This window comes from Protomyctophum bolini, assembly GCF_963924005.1.
Source record: "Protomyctophum bolini genome assembly, chromosome: 11".
NCBI classification, from domain to species: domain Eukaryota; kingdom Metazoa; phylum Chordata; class Actinopteri; order Myctophiformes; family Myctophidae; genus Protomyctophum; species Protomyctophum bolini.
Window position 1 is genome coordinate 32,078,455 of NC_137872.1, and position 17,414 is coordinate 32,095,868.

The 17,414-nt window shown below is 41.4% G+C and overlaps 2 protein-coding genes across 2 annotated transcripts; both read right to left on the minus strand.

The window, feature by feature from the left end:
- Nucleotides 1–615: 615 nt before the first annotated feature.
- LOC308323271 (apoptosis regulator BAX-like) lies at nt 616–5,343 on the minus strand. The gene is made up of 6 exons (XM_080774991.1): nt 5,278–5,343; nt 4,775–4,823; nt 2,526–2,696; nt 2,303–2,438; nt 2,106–2,210; nt 616–1,248 (listed from the first exon to the last, which is right to left on the minus strand). The coding sequence occupies exons 1-6, from the start codon at nt 5,306–5,308 to the stop codon at nt 1,147–1,149; spliced, it is 594 nt and encodes a 197-aa protein (XP_080631117.1). The 5' UTR covers nt 5,309–5,343; the 3' UTR covers nt 616–1,146.
- A 1,049-nt stretch (nt 5,344–6,392) lies between these two features.
- rps11 (ribosomal protein S11) lies at nt 6,393–9,001 on the minus strand. The gene is made up of 5 exons (XM_080775402.1): nt 8,936–9,001; nt 7,752–7,892; nt 7,438–7,513; nt 7,093–7,222; nt 6,393–6,564 (listed from the first exon to the last, which is right to left on the minus strand). The coding sequence occupies exons 1-5, from the start codon at nt 8,948–8,950 to the stop codon at nt 6,441–6,443; spliced, it is 486 nt and encodes a 161-aa protein (XP_080631528.1). The 5' UTR covers nt 8,951–9,001; the 3' UTR covers nt 6,393–6,440.
- Nucleotides 9,002–17,414: the final 8,413 nt, after the last annotated feature.

A 17,414-nucleotide genomic window follows, 5' to 3' on the forward strand; every position in this document is an offset into this window, starting at 1 on the left:
AAAAAGAATTCCAAGTTGAAACTGAAGGTAGGATTGTAGTTCGAGATTGAAAAGATCACTTAAAAATACAGTACATTGAAGAACACCATGCTTAGAGTGAGGTAATTATCTGGGAGTAATGCAGTGCTCTGTGTCAGAAATGCATCAAGTCTTCAAGTCTTTAACCCCATGGGAAATAATGCAGTCATGCCTCTTTGCACTGAGGAGAGCTGAACCTCTCCGTCAAAAATCCCCAAAACAACACGTCGGTTATTCATCAAGTAACGGTCACACATTTACTCTGTGGAAGGCCCGATAAGGATCAAGAGGGAGAGATACCATTGTAAGAAATGAGCTGCGTTTAACAGGGTTTCCAACAGGGTTCATATCATTTATACAAAACTGCTCACTTTCAAAATCAGAGGCACTTTCATAATAAGCATTCCACACCGTAAAGAATTGTTTCGTATGATGATCTGTGGTAAAGTCAGCCAATCCTTAAAAATCACTTTATAAGTAACCTAAAGTGCATCCTCCAACTTGTATTAAATTTAATCAATATCCACTCCGAAGAGCTTGTGAAAGGTATGAATGTTGCATCACATTCATTATCCCCCCCCCCCCCCCCCCTGACTTTGCCACCATCAAAGATGTCACAGATTTTCACAAGCAAATACCCACTGACACATGCAAAAATGCATACAAACCATAGCACAGAGAGACACCACAAGGAAGTGGATGGAGAGTTGGAAGAAAAAGTGAAAAGAATGAAAGTGCTATGCAGACTCTGGGCAACAAAAAAGGTTTGCAGTGACTAGTTTTGTACCAACTAAAAATAAATTACTTCAAATGTGTGCCTTGGGGTGGGTCCGGTCCATCTCTTCACCTTCTGTAGTGCATGCATGTCATCAAGCAGCACTGCACATGTCTCCGGCAGCACGGGGATTCACGGGTACGGACGTTGGACAATGTACTTCCCGATTCTTGTACATGAACGGAAGGTGGAACAGACAAGTGGTTTATTGCATCCGACTCTTTATCCATCACCTCTGTAGTCCTCAGAATCGTCCCTCGTGTCTGCCTCACATCATTTCCTCCGTCTTGCGCCTATGTTGCCTTGACTCGCCACAGCCCGTTAAGTCGCATTCCTCCTTCCTGCTCTTCGTCCTATGATAGGTTGCGCACAACGAGCGCAGCGGTGAGAGCCCCGACTGCAAACACCGCCACAGTTTGCCAGGTTGGAGTGCCGAAATGTGAACGGATATTATCCTGAACATCAAGAGAGGGAAAGATAGCATTGCTGACAACTACCATCAACCAAGCAATAAAAAGATGTACTTAGAAGATTGCCCAAGTCTCTGCCATTAGAGACCAGAGCTGTCAGAATCGGGCCAAAAGTTACTTTAGAAAAATTCCTTTTAAAACACCATGTGGGTTCGATCCATTCGAACCTATCAAAATTCTAATGTAATTTATTTTTTTATACACGTTAGTACTGTAAAATCTAATTTAAACACAGTAGAAGTTTTTCTTTTGGAAGTTTGACTTTATGTCAAAATGAAAATGTAATTATAACTAGCCCCCCCCCCTTGTGGCCACGGGGGGTGAGAAATGTGACAATTGAAGCAGTTTTACAGTGAGGGACAATCCAGACATAGTTTTTACATTGATTTTCCGATCGAGTCTCGTTGTAAACGTCTGCCATCACTACCAAATTAATCACCCGTTTCAACTTGGCCCATTATCATTTTTAATCAATTAAAGTGACGTGTGATGATTAAACACATGTGCTCAACTACCGAATGAATCTGGTTTTATAGTCCAACACTCTTTTATATTCAAATATGGAATATTTGTTATTTCGTTGACAGCCTTAGCACCAGGGACACCCTAAAAATAAGTCTTGTGTGCAGGGAAAGTTTGACTTAGTGGTTTTGATCACACACGGTCGATGCGATGTGCAATCCATAGCCTGGTGGGATGATTTCTTTGCAATGATTATTTCACAAAAATGACATAGTTGTCATCAACAGATATAACAAATAAAAAAATATCCTGGTGGATATTAAGTGCATTGACGAAACATGGTTGGTTTCAAATTGAATGTTTTTCCTTTGCCTCCTTACCCAGCCTCCTTGCTCTTGGATCCATTTAATCACATGCTCGCGTAGGTAGTCCGTGGTCCATGAAATAATGGTTCTAATAATGTCTGGAATTTTGGTCACCAGAGCCTGAATGGATGAGAGAAGAGGACATTCCATAATTATCATTTATCAATATCCGTTTGGAATAAGCGGGTCAGATCTGGGACTATCTCACTCACTTTGATGACAAGGCGACAGGCAAAGTAGAAGAGCGCTACAACTCTGCCCCAGTTGAACTTTCCATCTGAAAAGATCTCACAGGCAACTTTCATGAATGCGTCCTTTGTAGGCTTGAGCCCAGGATTGTCTATCAACCTGGAAATGAAACACATTAAAAGTTAATAATCACATTCATGGAACATTATTAAAACAGAAATGTGGAATTCCACTGGAGTCACATACATGTGGAGTTGCATATTTCCATCTAGCTCATCTCCAATCTGTTGCAGGTACATGCCAAGCTTCTTGTGGTTTGGGTCAACCAGCTCTCCCCCACCCAGCTGTTCCCGGGTCACAGCTGTACGGTCAGCTGTGTGCTTGTCGCCATGCCGTTGGACCCGCTCATAAATGAAACTGCAAAAGAGGCCACAGAGAGAGACAGATAGAAATAGATTGCAAAGTAATCACAGAATACTTTGTCTTTGTGGGGAGGCGATGAGGGAACTACTGGGCAAAAGAGGACTTTACCATTTCTCTGTTAGACAGTTGTGCCTACCTGACTTTATCAAATAGTGTGACAACTTCCTCGATAACTTCCTCCCATTAAAATGTATTATTTATTTCAGATAGAATAGTAAGAACCCAAAAGGCAGCATTATACATGGCGGGGACATTGATATTTTTGACATAAGAATCTAGGAAATGTTTGAGTCAACAAAAAAAAAAGTGTGGGACAAAATGAGGAAGCTTAAAAATCAGTCTGTGAAACTATTTTTTATTCAAACATTAATCAACAATCTTCAAATTTAATCATTTATTTGCTCTTGTTGTTTAATTGGTTATCATTAAAGGACCACAACACTTTTCAACCTACCATAATATAATTGGTCCTCACTAATGTTTGATGAAATGCCAAAATAAATCCTACTCGGGTGGTCTTTACACGAGAATGGTGTTCATAGAAAACGGCAAAATAAATGGTTTGCTGGTGTCCCTTTAGACGAGAATGGTATTTTCAAGAGGTGAAAACGCAACAAAGTGAAACCACCTTCCAGAGTGGAAATCTTTGAGAACACCGTTTTATCCCTTCTCCGTGTAAACAGGCAAAACGGTGAATCCCCAAAACTTATGACATCATGGCTCACAGAGCATACCGGTATGTTTATTACATTAATGCAGAGCCATAGATAATGGAGTTCCTGAACAAGCCTCCCTCCTCGCCTACAAAGCGCTGCTCATCAGCGATGGTGAATGTATAACCATGATGAAAATAAAAAGCCTTGTGACGGCAGCCACGTTTATGTAGCCTAATGTATTATAAAATATATAACCATCCCGTGGCTCGTTCTGCCTGCATGCTCTGGGTTGCGTGAAGGGGTTCTTCTTCTTGTACGTGGGTGAATGGTCTATTTGGCAGCCTGTTACCGCCACCTAGCGACATTATAGCGTTTTCATAAAGTGTGCGTTCTCATAAAGGGTCAATAAAAATTGAGAACGCAACAGGACTTTGCCGTTTTATCTGGAGATGGTCGCCGTCTAAAAAAGGCATTAGTCTGTTTCATAGGAGGGCTGTGGGCAGTTCAAAAACCCATCCACCAGTGACATCATCGATGGGGAATCCAAGCGAATAGAAACTGCAGGCGTTCTATTCCTGAAAAGTTGCAATGCGATAATGGAAGCCGTTGCCCTCACGATAATAAAAATCTAAATATATATATATTTTTAATCTGCCCAACGACGATGTCACTGGTGGACGGGTTTCTGAACTGCCCATAGCCCTCCTATGAGACACAGACAGATTTGTTTTGTTGGCATTTTATCATGAACATTAGCGAGGACCAATTATATGAATACTGGTAAAGCCTCCAAGGAATTATCAGCCACCGCGCCTGTCCAGTGAATTCACTGAATGCTGTCAGGCCAGCCTCACAAGGTTTGTTCACGCAGCATGCAAAAGCTTTGTCATTCCAAACATGATATTTGCCTACTGTAGCATACAGTGTACACAATTTGTTTTACTGACATGGTATGTTGTGAACACATGGACATGCATTACATCCAAATGATCCAACACAGATTGTAGTACCGGTAGCAATACAAATCACTCCCATGGGGTTCATTCAGTCTCTGGGGCAATCTGGTGACAATTGTTTAAGTCCAATTGTAACTGGAGGACAGACACATCAGTTTTAAATGGGAATGGGCAATTGAGAAGTTTTATGGCTGTTGGTGGGGCATTCCACATTTAAGTGCCATAATGTGTTATTCCCCATGTTTGTGCCGAATTTAGGGGGAACAACAGGGTCAGCAGAGCTACCACTGGTGCTATGACCACGACGAGCATCTCACATCTCTTACAGTGTTGTAAAGACCAGGCCGATGGCCATTGCAAGTTGTTGTACTCTTGTCTTCTACCTTGACCCAGCCTAGCAACGTGTTGGTTGCCCTTTGGTATATTTAAATCAGTTTGAATGATAATGATATAAACGTACTTCTTTAGTAGCACCGTTCCCAGTTCGAGCGCCTGATCTCCAGTATTGCCTGAAAAACAGACAGATAAGGTTTAGCGGATACAAAATCAGAGTGAGATCACTGTGGAAAGTGGAAACCCACGTTAGCTTTTAAAGCTAGCCGACATCAGCTGCATGGCTAACAAGCTAGATATTAGATAACAAGCAGATGAACGTAACCTTCAAACAGTAATACTAACACGATGATTCGTCACTGACTCACTGTTGTCTGTTTGGTTCTTAATCAGACACGCCATCTTTACACAGCTCGATGTAAACAGTTGTCGTTTCTCTAACGTGTATAGCCATTTAAGCTAGCCTAGCCAGTTAAGCTAATGACAGTGATAATTAACAAGATGTAGTAACCTCAAAAACAGGCTACTAGTACAAGTGACAATTCGTTTTTTGTTAATATTGTCGTTCACGTCAGTGTCTCCGTAATGATGTGTACATTTAAAGTGTATAAATAAAGTAACACTAGCCACCTGAATCACCTCCTCCCGCTGATGATGCCATCTTGAACTGCAGACTGCAGTGCTTGTATGTATGGGAGCCCGCTTCCGTAAAGTCACGTGACACAATGTTTGTTTATGGGAATCAGATGCAGTCCGTGTTGGAAAGTAACTACATAAGCACACATTTTAGGTGTTTTTTACTCCTCTACAGTTCAGTGACAAATATTGTCTTTTACTCTCATGTATACTGTACATTAATTTTAAATTAATTACATTTAACTAATTACTTGAAATGAGACATTATGTATAAAGACTTATGTACTTTTTATACCAATACTTTTGTAATTTCACTTAAGTAATTTTTTCATTACAGACTTTTATTTGTAAGAGTATATCTAATTTTAATCGAGTACTTTTCCACGACAGTAAACTGGAAAGCCTGAGGTGAAATGGAACCAGTTGTCCTGTTGTGTAAAAGTTGAGAATCACTGCCATGGAGTACCAATTATTAAATCCAGCTATACCTTGCCTGGGAAACAGCAGGCGTTTTAGCCTAGAGATAGATACAGTATAAAGCAAATCAAAGACTTTCTTTGCAGAGCAACATTTAAAAATATTACACAAATAGGTCTCAGCTTATCACCCCAGGGATATACTATATTCAATTTATAAAGCATGCAATAAATGTCTCGCATATTATGGGTTATTATACAACACAATCTTTTCATTTTATGGTCATCAATGGAGGGGGAAAAGTCCATACTTAACTATGGGATAGGTGATTGGTTACTAAATAATTGAGTCAACTGCCAGCTGTATTAACCCTGTAACATGTAAATATTTACCAAATACCACAACAGAGAATTCCATTTATGCATAACCTCCAAGTACATTTTACACACAATGAAAAATGCAAGTCGTATCACCAAATCAGTTATCCTTACATGATAAAAGACACTGATTTTTGCATTTGCTGTAATTTGGGCACATGTAGGACAGGATTTTGTGTCGTCCCTTTAACATTGTGTAATTGTACTGTTACTATTCAATCAAATTTGTGTTGATAATGTTGGTATAGAAGTGCCAAATCGCATACTTTGTGTATATGCTGCTGGACTGAGTGAAGACAGACATGGACTACAGAATTTACAGAACATTTTTATTTTTGACAAAAGTCAGCTAAAAGGAACATCTTAGAACTTCTGAAATTGCTTCTTGGCTCCAGCTGCCTTTGTTACTTTCAGCACGTTGAACCGCACCGTCTTGCTGAGGGGGCGGCACTCTCCGACGATAACGATGTCTCCAACTGTGACGTCTCTGTAGTGGGAGAAGCAGAGCAGACAACACGATATTAGAACTTCCGTATGTCAATTTAATCCGAACTGCTCGCTCAGTGTTCAGAACAAGTTGCATCAGTATTGCCATTAGGCAGTGTCGTCATAGTCTTGCAGACTTGGAAGACCATCGTGAGAAATACATCATCTGCAGCAAAACCAAGCACCTACACTAAAATAACTAGTGGCTGGAAAGCAAGCAGTTAGGGGAGACAAGTTACATATTGCTTGGCTGGCTGTCCCCAATAACCATCTGGAACAACTTCATATAAATTATAAATCTGAACTAGTATCATCTAATTACCTAAAATAATTACATTGTCATCAATTTCTAGATTGGTTGGGGGCCCTCTTCAAAGTTTTTTGGACAGACATTCCAATACAAGCTACCAATTTAATAATAAAGATTTCTGCTCAACTTTTCCACTTGTGGAAACAAGCTCATATCGTTTCCATGTTCATTTATTGCAGGAAGTGGAACTAAAAAGGTAGTGTAGGAGATGCCTTGTACCTGAAGGCAGGTGACAGGTGAACAGACATGTTCTTGTGCCTCTTCTCAAAGCGGTTGTATTTGCGAATGTAATGCAGGTAATCACGTCGGATAACAATGGTCCTCTGCATCTTCATTTTGGTCACCACACCTGTGAACAGATAAGACAGGGGAAAGAAAGTTAAAACAACTGCAGAAGCTAAAGCCATGCCAATACTAACAAAAAAGTTGATTCAGAGACTATTACTCCAACGTGGATCAATGCTCAAGGCAGGTCTACATCAGTGTTTCCTATAGGCAGTTGTCAGAAACAAAATGGCTTGGAAGACAATTGCACAGCACATAGATCCCCCAGTTGTGACTCACCAGAGAGGATACGTCCACGGATGGAGACATTTCCAGTGAAAGGGCATTTCTTGTCAATGTAAGTGCCTTCAATAGCCTGGTGAGAATACAGAAGATACTTTCCTTTAGCCCTTCATACATAATTACAACAGTAAATTCAGGATAAGTTCAAAATGATTGCATCAGCTACGCCAATAGGCAGTGTCGTCATAACCCGACAGGCTTGGAAGACCATCGTGAGATAGACATCATTTGCAGGTTTTAAGTACATATACTACATAAAATGATAATCCAACACCACTATTATATTCTTGTATTTCATAACTTGACATTACCTCTCTTGGGGTCTTGAAGCCAAGCCCAACATTCTTATGGTAGCGAGGGAGCTTTTCCTTTGACTCCTTGGCACCTTCAGTGGCCAGAACACGCTTCTTGTTCTGGAAGATTGTGGGCTGCTTCTGGTAAGCCCTCTCGGTCTGTGGAATGACACAAGACATTTTATTTTAGGCCAATTCATTTATATTGATCATGCATGTTCTTAAACAGAGTGAGCTGCATCAGTGTTGCCATTTGGCAGCATCGTCAAAGCCTTGTGGGCTTGGAAGACCATCGTGAGAATACATCATGTGCAGTGAAACAAAGCTCCTTCACTAATATCTCCTTTGTAGGAAAAGCAGTTGGTTACTTCAACCTAAATGGCATGTCTGTCCATCTGTCACTTCACCTGCCTTGGGTAGGAACCCAAATTTCAAAATTAAATTATACTGAGGAAGTTTGTCACACATTTTACATTAGCTTGGGGCTATTTGTAAAGAACTGGAAAATGTGCCAACAAGGGCAACCCAAATGCTCTCGGTTAAAAAAGGACTACAGTCCTTGCAGTAAACGGGTGCTCAGGAAACAACAAATCAATAGATTGCTAACTCCACGCGAAACGTTTGTTTAGTCATTTTGGTAAAATGTTTCACTTCAGTTAATCAAACCGGAATTAAGACATTGCCTCAACATCATTCACATTAACGGTCACCCAACTCAATATAATGAAACGTTCACTAGCATCTTTGTGATCACATTAGCCTTCTCGATTAACTGTAGTTAAATTAGCCATCACGAGAGACGTGGAAGCACCATTTACAACACGTCAAATGACTAAAATCACAGACAGACAATTTATTTGGGGGTCGATGTGTAATAACCTAACTGAGAATGAAAGTCAACAATCGATTCGCAAATCCTGCACTGCTAAGACTACCGGTGGCAAGCTGAAGCTAATGTAGCTTTAGCTTAGCATTGTGGCTAATTTCCTCCATCTCTGGACTGCACGCGGAGCCGCGGACGGGCACGAAGAGGGGATGATTTAATACTTTAAGCTTTAGAAAGCATCGCAGTGTCTATAAATTCCTCCGTGTTGCACATAGGGAACACGTAATGATATAAAAGTGACATTCTGCAGTCTAACTGTCTGGGGAGGACGTTAAAATAACGAGTAAATGTGGCCACGCCGTTTTCTTGAACATACTTGTGCGTCCGCCATCTTCGCCTGCCGAGGTGTAAAGAGGCCTGTGCATGCGCGCGACGCGCGGAAGAGCACAAACGGGCCGGAGGTGACGTCAGGAAAGAATACGTGTTTTTACGTAAGTAAAAGTCTAAATATAGCGATATAGAACTGTTTTTTTTAAAGTAAAAGTATTTACCATTATTATTACAATATTTGTCTCTGATATTTAGTGAAGTAGAAGTATTGGAACTTGGATTTGCTCTCAAGTACACTACAAATACCTAAAAAAATTGTACTAAAGTACAGTAAATGTAGTTAGTTACTTTCCACCACTGTTATTAACTGGAACTGATGGAGCACTGGTTCAAATACTGCTGCTTTTTACAGTAGGCCGACACCCTACAATAATATAGCAGCGCAGTGCACTCTACATTGCTGAATTTTAATGCACAGTGTCTCAACGTGTGGCTACCAGCAGGGGGCGGCAAATAACCATTATACCCTTGAGTGGTAAACTAAAGACTTGTAGTCCTCAGTGTCTGAGTGAATGTAGGTCTCAGAGTCTGAGTGAATGTAGGTCTCAGAGTCTGAGTGAATGTAGTCCTCAGTGTCTGAGTGAATGTAGGTCTCAGAGTCTGAGTGAATGTAGGTCTCAGAGTCTGAGTGAATGTAGGCCTCAGTCTGAGTGAATGTAGGTCTCAGAGTCTGAGTGAATGTAGTCCTCAGTGTCTGAGTGAATGTAGGTCTCAGAGTCTGAGTGAATGTAGGTCTCAGAGTCTGAGTGAATGTAGTCCTCAGTGTCTGAGTGATTGTAGGCCTCAGAGTCTGAGTGAATGACACGCTGTCAGGCCAGAGTCTGAGTGAATGTAGGCCTCCTCAGAATCTGAGTGAATGTAGGTCTCAGAGTCTGAGTGAATGTGGTCCCATATGGTGCCGGTGGTCATGTAAAAGGGTGGAAGTGGTTTAATTGTGAACCCAAACTTTAGGGTAGGAATGTCACCGTTGCCTTTCTGTGTGGAGTTTGCATGTTCTCCCCGTGTCCCCTAGGGTAGGTAGTAGTAGGTACCCTCACAAAAAACATGCAGTAGTCCTGGAAAGCAGCTTGGACGCTCATGCATTGAAGGAAGCATGAGGTCAGTCTGTTGCTCTCCCCAGGTTGGCAGAGGGCGTGTAGCGACCAGGATTAGATCATTCACACTGGGTGAAAAAAGTGGGTTACAAAACCCTGGGATAAAAATAAAAATAAATGTCACCGCTGCTGTTAGCAGCAATAGCAAACATCACAACCCTGTACCCTTATGCTTCACTATTTTAACCACAACAATGTCTCAGCTGGGTAAGTAACATTACAAATATTCATACTCCACTGGGGCTTTCCCATAAAACTACAGCTCCCCACAACTGCCAGTGGTGGAAAAAGTAAATATTGGCATCAAAATGTACCGGTACTTGTCTTAAAGTACCTAAAGTAAAAGTACTCATTATAGGCCTACAGGGCTGAAGTGGTTAGTGTACGTTGTGTAATAATAATCAAAATCTACAAAGCAATAACATTTTCAAATAAATGTAGTGGAGTAAAAGTACAATATTTGGATCTGAGATATAGTGGAGTAGAAGTAAAAGTACAGAAAATTTGAAATACTCAAGTAAAGTACAAATACCTCAGAACTGTACTTAAACAGTACTTAAATGTAGTTAATTACTGTACACCACAGGCTTTCCTATAAAGCTCCAGTTCCCCAGAGCCTTAATTCTATATGAGACTTAAAGGACCACTTTTCAACCTATCTTCATATAATTGGTCCTCACTAATGTTCATGATATAAATACCACATTTGTTTTCTATAATTGGTCTGTGTCTCATAGGACGGCTGTGTGCAGTTCAGAAACCCGTCCACCAGTGACATCATCGTTAGGCAGATTTATTTTTAAACAAGATTTGTTTTAAATATACATTTTGATTTTTAGTATCGTGAGAACGATGGCTTCCATTTTCGCATTGCAATTTTTCAGGACTAGAAAGCCTGCGGTTTCTATTGGCTTGGATTCCCCATCGATGGTGTCACTGCTGGACAGTTTTCTGAACTGCTCACAGCCCTCCTATGAGACACAGACAGAGTAGGAAAAAGATGGTGCTATTTATTTTATCATGAACATTAGTGAGGACAAATTATATGAAGATACAGGTCGCAAAGTGGTGAAGTGGTCCTTCAACGTGATAAAGAAGGAGAGTGTTCTGTGAAGAACAGACCATCTCACCATCAGACACCCCAGGGAGCAAAGGAGAGCACAGCTGGACACCCGATCCCACAAGAGTGCATGCTCCCTCCCTCCCAGAGAGTGTTTGTCTGGACACAGAGGTTTGACCCCTCACACAAGGTCTCAGTATACAAAATGAAACTGTCACATAAGAGTAATGAATCACAGCCGTTGTGAAAACTTTGTTTGGTTTGTGCTCATCTTTAACAGTTGAGGGTAATACGTCATTTGAGATAATAACAACCAGAAGTGGGTCCTTTGCTTAGCCTTAAGATACAGTGTTGACTTACTGAAATTATATATTACACAGAATTTGGTAACCAAATTAAGTTTTTATTGATCCCCACAATCCATCTATCACTGTCAAATATTTAGATTCTGGTATATTATTTCCAGTGTTTTTGATTAAATAGAGCCAGAGTGCTTCAGTGATCATGAGTAGCAAATTTAAACAATGGTACTATTGTTTGTCTGTTCTTTATTTTGTAATTATGTTCATTTAAAGGAGACAAAGGGCACATGTTTATGATCCTGTGTGTAGATGATTTACAAATGTTCTTGTGTTTCAGTGGTGTGGTACAAATTACTTGATCATTGCCAATGTCGTCTTTGGGCTTCCACATGACAAAGCGAATCAAAGCTTTTAATCTAATATAATTATGCACTAGTGTGTGAGAATACATAATTTATCCATTGCATCTGTAGCCAAATCTTTGGTGTGAGAAATATTTGGTTCCAGAAATTCCAATTTGGTTAATTGTTGTTTCTCAGACCACCCATGTAAAGTGTCTTTGGGTACTCAGAAAAGCACTATATGGGGCGCCCACTGGCTGAGTGGTCCAGGTACATGCCACATATAGGCTCTGGCCTGACAGCGTGTCATGTGTTCAAGTCCTGTTCATGACGACCTTTGCTGCGTGTCTCTCCCTCTTTCCTGTCTATCTTCACTAGTAACTATGAATAAAGACCAAAACAAATCTTTAACAGAAAAGCACTATATAAATTTGAGATATTATTATTATTTTCTGGATAAAAAATAAATAAAGTTTGGGGCCCACCTGTTAAGTGGTCAGATGGGTGGGCTGCTTGGGTGGGCTGCATGCATTTTCAGAGCGCCTTTATTTTAATGATCAATCAAGCGATTGTGTTCCGGCTTGGATCAATGTCAGTATACAACTCTATTAGTTCCTTCCTAGTTTAAGTTTTGGTATACCACAAATAAAAACATTTTGTTGTTTAAAGGAAAAAAATAACAATGTTTTGTTGTGCAACCTCTAGAATTTCGATAATCAAACTCTTTCCCTACGTGGGGATATAGTTGACATACAGTAAAACTAAAGCGACAGCCAATTTCAGCCCAACTATCTCACCCCCCCCCCCCCCCCCCCCACCCCACACACAATTAAAACACAGCATGTATTTATTCTAAAACTACCACGAAGTGTGACTGCTAAAAAAAAAGTTTTTAATTAACTCATATAGAAAATGTTTTCCCATCTTCCAGTTTTTGTACACTATATTTGTATGTCAACACCAGTAATAGGAGTTTTGATCTTTTCATCTGAATTGTCACTACATTATTGGATTCTGGAAATATTATTTTAATAGCTCATTGCTGAGGGAGGGTGGAGGTCTCTTCGCTGGCATATAGGAATGCCAGTTAGGCCCTCAACTCTTTGAACTGGCTCATTTTCCTACTCATAAATTGACTGCGTGTCACTTCACATTCCGCTGCTTTGCCCAACATGTTTACCCAGCGTCCCGGAGCATGCTTGCAGGCGTGCTTACTTGTGTATCTAATGGCAGGGATGTCAGCTCAGAAGGTTAACCCAGCGAGGGCAATGATTGCTATCAAAACAAAGACCTTATGGGAGCCCAGCAGGAGTTTTTCTGGTGATGGTCCTGTGTGCAAGGCCCCTCCCTGTTCAGGACTGTTTGGAGCCTGTCAACAACACAAAAAACAGTTTTTTTGCAGGGACAGTCAGCTAGGAGCCGCAATGGAAATAGGCCTGATGAGCTGAACAGATGCGAGCAGTGTTATCTAGTTGAGTCTAGGCTGGGCTATAGACCCCCCAGTCCCCTGACCCTCCTTTGTCTGAACAAGATGCCTCAGGTTTCGGGCTGGGATAGCAATAAAAAACGATTCCCCTGCACTAAAGTATATATCATTTTTTATAATTTTGATGCAGACTTTGTGGGAAGTCTACTACATTTCGTCGATGTCGGGTGGAAAACTTGCATGTGGGGTGGCCATAGCTGAACACGTAGAGAGGCCACCTCGCCCACCGCCTGGGAAACAGGAGGTCCCTGGTTTGATTCCCCGCCCTGGCTATGTATCGATGCGTCCATGAGCAAGACACTTAAAATCCCTAATTACTCCCCCCTGGGCGCTCAATTGTGTCCACCTGAGCAGCTGGGTGAAACTGAATTATCTATATTATTATCCCAATGAAGATCTAATAAGATCGAAACGTTGACGAACAGCAATAAACTTTAGAGGAGCTTTTTCAGCATTGCCAGTGTGCAAACTCTATTATTCCTTTTGAAACTGAATTACTCCCACAGGATTAATGTTATTGTTAATCATGTACAATGTAATCTAGACTACATTATATTGTTTGTATATGTCCAAGACTGCTACTTTACAGAACATAAGAAAAAAGAACCTGCGTTCCAGTGGATCCGATTAGCTCTAATACTTTTCTTTTGGTTCAATATTTATCAAACCCACAGAAACACTTGTGTGCGAAACTGTTGTACGACAAAGCTAGTAGGGCAAGTAGGGCATTAATTAACTAAACAAAATAATACTATTTTGAAAAACATATTAAAATAGTTCAACTAGCCGATCTACATGGAGACATTGTGAGCTTGTATATCGGCTATTTGAATTATTAAAAGTAATAGTAGATGTATGCTGTTGCTGTTGACTCGTGTTGACACTGCTAACTTCATATTGTTGTTTATGTTGTGCTAGAGTCAACTATTGAACCAATCACTGTCCAGGCAGCAGCACACTTCTGGGCTGACCCAGAGGAACATGGTGGGTTTCACTGTGGGTCAAAGCTAGGTCACTCTCCACATCTGGACAAGTCACCCCATCTGCCATTCAAATGTGAACAAGACCATGGGACGAAATCAAGAACTTGGGGTTGGACAAATTCAAATTGTAACATACTGTACTATACAGTATAGGCATACAGTATACATGCACAGTAACATGAGTATGTGTTAATGTTTTCCATTTATTGCTTGGCGGCTTAAATGAACACATTCTTACTGTGTATTTAGTAATAAACAAAATGGTGATGTTTATGATTACACAAGCACTGTATGCCCATGTATTAAATGTGTGGTAGGATTTCATCCTACAGGTACTGTAACAGTGGGGGTTTGGTCTGCAGTGAAAGAAGCTGATATGGTGCAATAACTAGCATGCCAAGATCTACGACCGTGGGGTCAGAGGTACCGGTCATGCTTATCAGTATCTGGTACCAACAATAGCACCATGACGCTTAACTGATTTTAAGTGATGTACCATATGTGGCTTCCACTGCACACATCATTCATCCCAGCGGTTGTCAACGTTTAGATTTCTTTTGCAAGGACCCCCAGTTCGATAGCATTAGGCCACGGACCCCCATTTGATGCGATTTGATCTCTGGGTGGGACACTGACCTCATCAAACCCTGGATAGCCATACATGGAGAAGACTGGATCATCACATAGATCTGCATATATGGAGCCGGCCAGCAACTCTACATCTATTCTCATATATAGACATGCTCCATATGGCCAGATCTCATCAAACCCTGTACGCTCAAGACACTGCCCCTGCTGCCACCCTTAGATCTCCATATATGGAGCATACCTGTTCTGACATGCCAAAGCGCCAGCGCTCGCCCAGCAGTCTGCCGCCAACGTGAGAGAGCACGTGACATCACGTGACATCCTCAGGGATGGAGCACGTGACATCATCAAGGATGGAGCACGTGACATCACGTGACATCATCAAGGATGGAGCTGTGACATCACGTGACACCAATATTAAGACCATATATGGAGATCCCTGATGTCATCAATATTGGCCAGCTACTCTCTGACCTCAAACCTCAAACCCTTAGATCCCTTATATATATATATTATTTTTTTATTCGAGTCGTGACCCATAAAAATTGGTCCGTGACCCACAAATGGGTCCCGAGCCACTCCTTGGGAAACAGTGCCATAAACACATGCTCATAGCTTTAAAGGAGACACGGCGGCATGGTCCTAATTTAATATTCTCCTGTCCAGACATGTACCGCATGCCTGTCAAACAGAGTGATGTTTGGCAAGTGGTGGACGGTGTATATGTGCTGTTTTATACCATGATGTGAGATGAAAGGGAAGGTCAACAGTACAGAGTGTCTTCTCTCCTATAGGCTCATGTGTGAACCATCCAGCATGGCTGTCATGATGACAGCTTCCCTGGGGTGCCCTCCGTGTGACTGATGGGCTCGCAGTACTGTCTGGACTCATGGAGTCCAAAAGATGAAAACTGCCATAATCTGCACCACATATCTAACTATGAGATGACACGCAGAAGCTATTTGCACTTGTTGTCATGGTCAATTCAATGCCAGCTGCCTTTTTTGCCTGCATTCGGGAATGCAGCTGCGCTCTCGTTTTTGCAATGTGAAATGTTATTCCTGCGCAAAAGACGAATTGGGAATTTGAATGCATTGAGACTCCACCATGGTATAGTGAATATAGAACTGCATGGCTGTGAAATGTTTAAACCATGAAATGAACACACACACTGGCTGTTTTATTAATCCGCACCCGGCCTGTATACATACATTTATGTTTTTAAAGATTAATTGCAGCCGTCAGTGTGAAAACTCTGTTTATTTCCATATTTGAATACACAAATTTGCAATCTCAGTACTCAGTACAGGGCAGGCTTCCTACAGCCTTTCGACCTTAAGCAGCATCATAAGATTTAATACTTAAACTGCAACAATTTGTCCTGTAAAGGTAACTGGAGAAAGGCAAAGCGACGCCCCACGGCTACGGCGAACAGTGAGCTATATATCCCCTGCAGCAGGAGGAATTCTCCCTGGCAGATGGCGGGGCAGAGCCCCTGAGGGCCAAAGGCAACGCTACACCCTGGGACCCGGATACCTAATCACGCCCTGTTGAGCCTCTCACCTGCTGCTTCGCCACTGACAATGTTATCTCATCTCCCTGACCTATTGTGGCTCGCAATGGCAATAATGACAGTCGAGAGACCCACGCAGTGCTGCAGTGCAGCGAGTCTCTCCCTGGAGAGAGACGGGGCCATGGGAAACTCGTAGTAATCAATCTCGCCATCTTGCCTCAATTGACGTATCTCATTTCATATCAGAGCACACAGACAGCTACTGTGCTTCGGGTATTTTAGGTCAGTCATGGAGAACGCAGGTTCTTTTTTCTTTCTTTCTTTGATTGAAATATATTGTTTTTCATGTTATTGCATGATTGCAGATAATGATGTCGCTTGCCTTTGTGCCTTTTGTGTATTGAACATGTTATCAGATAAAAAGGGGGATATGAATCTCAGGAATCTCAGTGAACCTTAGTAATCATGCAACTTCTCTGTTATATAAAAAGTAGAGAGTTAAGTTGCACAGGTCTCTTAATACAACAGCTTCATATGCCAAGCAGTAAAGTTGCCTGTCTGCAAACACCGATAATAACTGTCCAAGTGTGTTTAAAAAACAGTAACAACGAATGCTCACTGAGTGCTATTGGTCTAATGAGAAAACAACAGCCACGTGACCTTGGTTCCCACCATTTGAATACGATACTGTCACAGTGTCCTAGTTCTCACTGCGCTGCTTTAATTGGACTATTATTACTTTATCCCGCTGGATTCCTCTTCCAATTTGGATGGTAAAGGAAATACTTTGAGGAGACAAGCATTATTTAGTGCTGTGTACTGTACAAATCAAGGTCACTGCACTAGAGTGAGATAGAGAATACTCACTGTGTCAACGGATGTCCAAATTAGACTAAGGTGTGATTAATACTCTGTCATATGATGGTACGTTGCGCTCCAAAAATAGCAGATCTACAATGTGATTTTTTTGCTTAACTTCTCATATAGTAGCCTACATTAACTCAGTAGCCCTAAAAGATACTGCGTAGCCGACCATGAATACCAGTAAGACGCGCAAAAACGCGGGAAGCGAACGCAACTGTCTGTCCCGCTTTTGTG